We start from the raw sequence: 7,254 nt of genomic DNA on the forward strand, positions 1-7,254 counted from the left end.
GGAAAACTGAAAGCGGGCGCGCGGTTGAAGACCGGTGTCAGGCGGGGCTGACGAATTCTCCACTTCTTCACTATACCACATATTGCAACTCGAGTGGTACAAAAAGTCCAAAGCACATTTACAAATTCGATCTATTATTTTTCTTCTCATCATCATCATTATCATCATCATCGTCATCATCATCATTATATTTAAAATATGACATTCCGGCCTTTGGCAGAGAGATCTTAGAGTCAGTTCGTGGAGTCCGCGCAGGGCCGAAACGCCTCCGCCTGTGGGTATAGGCGTGACGGCTATGCTTGGGGCTCTACCTGTGTTTTAGTGGGCGCCAGTGCCTGTCTCGTCAGGTAGAACTGATGTTTGAGGTCTCCCTGACACTTTGTTGACAACACAAAAGGGCCCAGCGCAGAGTTTTATACGCTATTAAGCGACCAGTTGGATAACCCGAAAAAAAGGAAAAAAAAATATTATACTAACACAGCTAGTTATTGAAACCCGGCGCAATTAACCAATCGATTAATGAATCAAATAAAATTAACGATCTGATGACTACATCAGATATATATGAGAATGTCGAATTTTGACTTAATTGAAGTTTTTGGAGCGTCTTAGTAGAGTGCCAAATCTGGAAATTAAATAAAAAAAATCCAGGAGTTTTGACTTAAAAATTACTTTTAAAATCAAAACCAAGCTTTGATTGTGATAGAGGAAATATGCTCAAAGATGTCAAAAAATTATTGGCTGAATAATTTTAAAACCTACAAATTGTAAACTAATAATGAAGCACAGAGGCAAATAAAATAAATTTTTCTAGCTTACTTACTCCTGGTGCGCTGTCCCTCAGGATTTGACCTGCGTTATAATGTTCTGCCAACAAACTCGGTCCATGACTGTCAGTCTTTAATTTCTCGATTGTCCCACACTTTCCACGTTATGGTCCACTTGATCTAACCATCCAGTACGCTCCGTACCTCTGCGTCTGGCACTAACCGAATTCGAAGCGAAAACCATTTTTGCGAGATTGTTGTCCGGCATTCTCACAACATGTCCCGCCCATTCTACCCTTCCAGCTTTAGCAACTTTCTGGATACTGGATTCACCGAAAGCTGCGCCTGCTCGTGGTTCATCCTCCTCCTCCATACACCGTCCTCAAATATACCACGAAATATGGTCCAGTGCTTTCAAGTCCCCGTCGAGCATTTTCCATGTTTCGTGTCCGTAGAGGACTACCGGTCTTATTAGCGTTTTGTACAAGGTGCGGAGGAGAAGCTTATCAGACCTTTAGGGTCTTGTGGAATATGTAGTAAGCACTACTTCCGGCAAGAAATTTTGATAGCACAGATTTAATTATCACATCATTTCGGCGGCAATTAGAATATGATTGGTGGAACTAATGATTGTGTTCTCAGAAAGTTTTGAATGCATATCGCATATCATTTAACGGCGAACTGCAGCAGTTGGATGGAACCAGGCTTTTCCAAAAGCTTTGACGAAAACTAACCTAACAACCAGCTGCAACAACTGTTCGGTACTGGGAAGTGAAAAATCAAGATTTTCACATTTTTCCGCCGAATATTTGGCAATAAATTTTAGGATTTCGAAACTTGTGGCAGTACGAAGTTGTCCGGTTAAGCTAGTAAAGCATAAAACCGAGGAATAGCATTCATATTTGCATTCTATATCGTTAAAAAACACCATCTACATGTACATAAATAAAAATGTGACAAGCAGGTGATTGGTAATTGGTAATTTTTATTAGGCGAATCTATTCAACGGTCATTGAGATATTAATTCAAATTTAGCAGAGAAAGAGAGCGAGTTGTTTACTCATGCAGCTGTTATAATTTCTAAATGAAAACATTTCAAATGAAAGAAAAATTCAGAAGAGTTTTTACCACTTTTTAATAATAGCGTTGTTTTGTTTTGATAAAAAAGACTCCGTTCGAGAGAGAGAGAGAGAGAGAGAGAGAGAGAGAGAGAGAGAGAGAGAGAGAGATGAAATTCACCCTTCGAATTTTTCCAAAAAAGCTTTTCTTTTATTACTTGAAATTTCTTGTTCAGTGACGCAGCAGCACTCTTCTGGCATCTCACAAGCCCATCGATAGAAAAATTTTCTTTTAAATCCCTAACAATTCATGATTGCATAATTCATCATAAGAAAAATGATGATCAATCAATTGATAAATTTCATCATTCTATAAAAAAACGTGTTTATTTTATAAATTGGCAAAAAGCTGCAAAAATTTCATTCACAACGCTTTTCCTGGGATTCTAAGCTATCAAATGGCTTCAAAAATAACGATAAGAACATATTTGGGATAAGAAGCCGTTTTGCAGCTGGTCGATAGGAAACCTATAGCCTCAAAAATGTGAATGGAAACGTCCTTACCTACACTACCGAAAATACCTATAATGCACATTTTTTACTTGATGTTTAACAGCTCTTGCTGTTCAAGTATGCGCGATTTTAATGGAAGGGATTGAAAGACTTCATTTGTCTCGTTTTGGTCATCTTTTCGGCCCGAATACTCCTCTGTGCAACGGCTTATAAATTCTTAGTACAACTGGACTATCAAATACTTTAACTTTGAACATACGCCCCATGTGGGTATCATTATTTCTTGTATTTTTCTTTCCTTACAAAAATATCCCGAACCAACCAACTAGCTTTGCCATTCCTAGTGAATAATTGTGGCTTTAGTTTTCAAAAGGTCGCATAATCAACCCTTTTGCATTCATTATGCGACCTTCTGAAAACTAAAGCCAGAATGGTCGATCACACAAAAAAAAACTCGTTTTTAGTTTAGTTTTGATTTAAAAATTTACTAATCCACCTTTTTCCTTTTCTTTCCTACTTTCAGAGCTGTTGCCGCCTATTTGCGTGCTCTCAACCTTTCGCCATATAATGCTGTCGTCCATGGAAATTTGGCTTGCGTTTACTACGAGCAAGGTCTCATCGATCTGGCTATCGATACTTACAGGCGCGCCATCGAACTGCAACCAAATTTTCCCGATGCATACTGCAATCTGGCGAACGCCCTCAAGGAAAAGGGTCAGGTACAGGAAGCAGAGGACTGCTACAATACCGCACTGCGACTGTGTCCAAACCACGCAGATTCGCTCAACAATCTGGCCAATATCAAGCGGGAACAAGGCTACATCGAAGAAGCCACAAGGCTATACTTGAAGGCCTTAGAAGTGTTTCCAGAATTTGCTGCAGCTCACTCGAATCTAGCATCTGTGCTGCAACAGCAGGGAAAATTAAATGAAGCTTTGCTACATTACAAAGAGGCAATTCGCATTCAGCCTACATTTGCTGATGCATACTCTAATATGGGTAATACGTTGAAGGAGATGCAGGATGTAGCCGGCGCTCTTCAATGTTACACACGAGCCATCCAAATTAATCCAGCTTTCGCGGATGCTCACAGTAATCTGGCTAGCATTCACAAAGATTCCGGCAACATTCCGGACGCGATTCAGTCTTACAGAACAGCCCTAAAACTCAAGCCGGACTTTCCCGATGCATATTGCAATCTGGCACATTGTTTACAGATCGTCTGTGATTGGACTGATTACGAGGCGCGCATGAAGAAACTTGTGGCTATTGTAGCTGATCAGTTGGAAAAGAACCGTTTACCTTCGGTTCACCCACATCATTCAATGTTGTATCCACTATCGCATGATTTCCGTAAAGCGATTGCCGCACGGCACGCAAACCTCTGCTTGGAGAAAATAAATATCCTACACAAACCGCCGTATAAATTCTCTCGTGATCTAACCGGACGCTTAAGAATCGGTTATGTAAGCAGTGATTTTGGTAATCATCCTACATCGCATTTAATGCAGTCGATACCTGGAATGCACGATCGTTCCCAAGTAGAGGTATTTTGCTACGCGCTTAGCCCAGACGATGGAACCACTTTCAGAAGCAAAATTTCTCGGGAAGCCGAACATTTTATTGAACTGTCACAAATAGCTTGCAACGGAAAAGCAGCTGATCGCATCCACGCTGACGGTATACACATTTTAGTTAATATGAATGGATACACTAAAGGTGCCCGCAATGAAATATTCGCCCTGCGTCCTGCACCCATTCAGGTCATGTGGCTTGGGTATCCCGGAACAAGCGGCGCCAGTTTTATGGATTATATTATAACGGACATTGTGACGTCACCGATGGAATTAACCGATCAGTACAGCGAGAAATTAGCATATATGCCACATACTTATTTCATTGGTGATCACCGCCAAATGTTTCCTCACTTGAAGGAACGCTTAATAGTCAGCGGTAAACAGCAAAATAATCAATTAGTAGACAACGTCGCAGTTATTAACGCGACCGATCTTTCCCCATTAGTCGAAAATACTGACGTGAAAACCGTTCGTGAAGTTGTTATTGCAAACAAGCCGATGGAAATCCAACATAAAGTTGTGGAACTTCCAACGACAACTCCGGTTGAAACAATGATCGCATCTGGTCAAATCCAGACTTCGTTAAACGGCGTCGTTGTTCAAAATGGATTGGCGACTACGCAAACCAATAACAAAGCAGCTACGGGCGAAGAAGTTCCACAAAATATTGTCGTTACAACGCGGCAACAGTATGGCCTACCGGACGATGCTGTCGTTTACTGCAATTTCAATCAATTGTACAAAATTGACCCACATACACTGACATCCTGGGTTAATATACTGAAGCATGTTCCAAATTCGGTACTATGGTTACTTCGTTTCCCAGCCGTCGGTGAAACCAACATTCAAGCCGCCGCCCAGCAACTGGGTGTTGCACCTGGAAGAATTATTTTCTCCAATGTAGCCGCTAAGGAAGAACATGTTCGACGAGGTCAGCTGGCTGATGTATGCTTAGACACACCACTGTGTAATGGACATACCACCTCAATGGATGTTCTTTGGACCGGAACACCCGTGGTTACACTTCCTGCTGAAACACTAGCTTCCAGGTAATTGCAATTTCAAATATAATGATTTTATGAATGAACATAATCGATATCCATTATTCACTTTTAATAGATCGAAATAAATCAATAAGCAAGTACGAATAACGATCTTTTTTCTGTTATTTCAGAGTGGCCGCTTCGCAACTAGCCACACTTGGTTGTCCCGAACTAATTGCACGAACTCGACAGGAGTATCAGGACATTGCCATTAAGCTAGGCACCGATAAAGAATACCTTCGTGCAATCCGCGCAAAGGTTTGGGTGGCTCGATGCGAGAGTCCTCTGTTCGACTGCAAACAATATGCACAAGGATTGGAAACGCTGTTTTACAAAATGTGGGAACGGTTCTCTCGTGGCGACCGGCCTGATCACATCTCGGCCAAGGAAACTTCCAAGTAAAAGCAAAACGGCAGGGCCCGTATTGTGAAGATACAAAAAAAAAACAACCAAATCGTTTCCAGAAAGGGCATGTAAACTTTCAGTAACTATGCATACTATTTTGTTTAAATGAAGTGGATTTTTGAATAGTAGACTTAGTCTAAGACGGAAATTTTGATTTTTATCTGAACATAGGCAATTTTCAAAATTGACAAAAATGTAACCTTCTAACGTTTTATTTAATTTATAATTATCTACACCCTTTTTAGCTGGTGAAAATTTGTATAAAGTATATTAGCAATAGTACAGTCAAGCAAGATTGATTATTACTACTAAAAGAGCTGGAGTTGAATAAAAACAAATTGTTTGAAATATATTCTTTCAATTGTAAAATGCAATAAATTTCCACATTCGTTTGAGTTTTTGAACGAATTGATTGATAACAAACATAATGAGGCATCCGAAATGTTCAATACTTGTAATAATTTCAAGGGTACGTCAATAGGAACAATCGATATTTTTATAGATAGCGTCATTTCTTTTATCTTATTATATAGAGTTGAATAAATTATGTAATGACGTTCTAGTTATAAAAGCTATATAAACCGCACAAATGCTATCTTTATCAGCAAAGTTTGATTGTCGGAATTGAAGCCAATACGATGTAAATCATAAAACTTTAGGATATTTTCGATTGCCAGCACGGATAAGCATATGTGCTACCTTCAACTCCTGTTATTAAACGAACATGGGCGATTATGTACATAGAAAACCTTTTTTTTTTTTGCTTAAAGGACTACTATAGTGACAGCTAAACAATAGCAGAAAGTTATAGTTTCTGTATAGGAAATTAACAACTTTATTGGTAATAGAGTGTAATAAATTCATGTTACTTATGTGCGTGTTATTCTATTGAGATGTCACAATTCTTTAATCGTGTGATGTTTGACGTTTCTATGCCTGCAATACATCTATGTTTATTTTAATCGTATCATCTCATCGTATATTTTATCACTCACATAAATGGACGTCGTTTTTAATTAAATTAATGTTTTTGTTTCTGTAGACTCGTCCATATATTTTGTTACGGCTTTTCAAACGATCTGGTTCCAAAAAATAACGAAATCTAAAAGAAAAAAAATGACGGATATGCCCTTCTAAGCTTAACAAAAGTTTGGTCGATTTCCTGCTGCTGATTACCTAAATGGTAATGATCAAGGTAAATGATACGGCCTTCGGCGACGTACAGGAGAACGGAGTATGGAGGCCGAGGATGAAACACGAACTCGCACAGTTCTATGGTGAACCCAGTATCCAGAAGGTGTCTAAAGCTATACGGATACGATGGGCAGAGCATGTTGCAAGAATGTCGGACAACTACCCTGCAGAGATGGTGTTTGCCTCAAATCCGGTAGGAACAAGACGATCAGGAGCACAGCGAGCAAGATGGTTAGGCCAGGTGGAGCAAGATCTGGCGGAGAGTACTTGGTGTCCGAGGAACAGGAGAGCGGTAGCCCACAACCGAGTTAACTGGAGAAACTTAGCTCAACAGGTAAATGGCAACGTGGTATACGATTTAGATAAAACAATTAAAGAAAATTAATTGAACTCTGTCCAATCCGCTATGGTTTAAAGGTTTATCACTACCAGTGAATTATAACTGGCTTCAGTTATAGGTTGGTTCGATCCGTGGATCCCCAGCTTGGATAAAAAGTAGCGGTATACAACTTCTTAAGCATTGCTTCAATGTCCCTCCCTTACCTAATTTTCTGCTCTTTCCCCTTCACGCCTGATCCTATTCTGTTGGAAGCTATCAACAACTTTGTTTCATGACTTTCTTCTACCGTCCCTTGCGTTAATTCAAAAAACTAAAATTTAATGGAACTGGTACGAATGACATTGGAGGAAGGAGTCA

At 39.8% G+C, this 7,254-nt stretch overlaps 1 protein-coding gene across 2 annotated transcripts in view; it reads left to right on the top strand.

Moving 5' to 3' along the window:
- The window catches only part of LOC128738187 (UDP-N-acetylglucosamine--peptide N-acetylglucosaminyltransferase 110 kDa subunit), a 59,314-nt gene extending 53,105 nt beyond the window's left edge, over positions 1 to 6,209 (top strand). For both annotated transcript variants that reach the window (XM_053833122.1, XM_053833123.1), the window contains exons 7-8: positions 2,862 to 4,964; positions 5,090 to 6,209. In XM_053833122.1, coding sequence (XP_053689097.1) covers positions 2,862 to 4,964; positions 5,090 to 5,360 — 2,374 coding nt within the window. In that variant the 3' untranslated portion in view covers positions 5,361 to 6,209. The remainder of the gene's footprint in view (positions 1 to 2,861; positions 4,965 to 5,089) is intronic.
- Positions 6,210 to 7,254: the final 1,045 nt, after the last annotated feature.

This window comes from Sabethes cyaneus, chromosome 2 (genome assembly GCF_943734655.1).
Source record: "Sabethes cyaneus chromosome 2, idSabCyanKW18_F2, whole genome shotgun sequence".
NCBI classification, from domain to species: domain Eukaryota; kingdom Metazoa; phylum Arthropoda; class Insecta; order Diptera; family Culicidae; genus Sabethes; species Sabethes cyaneus.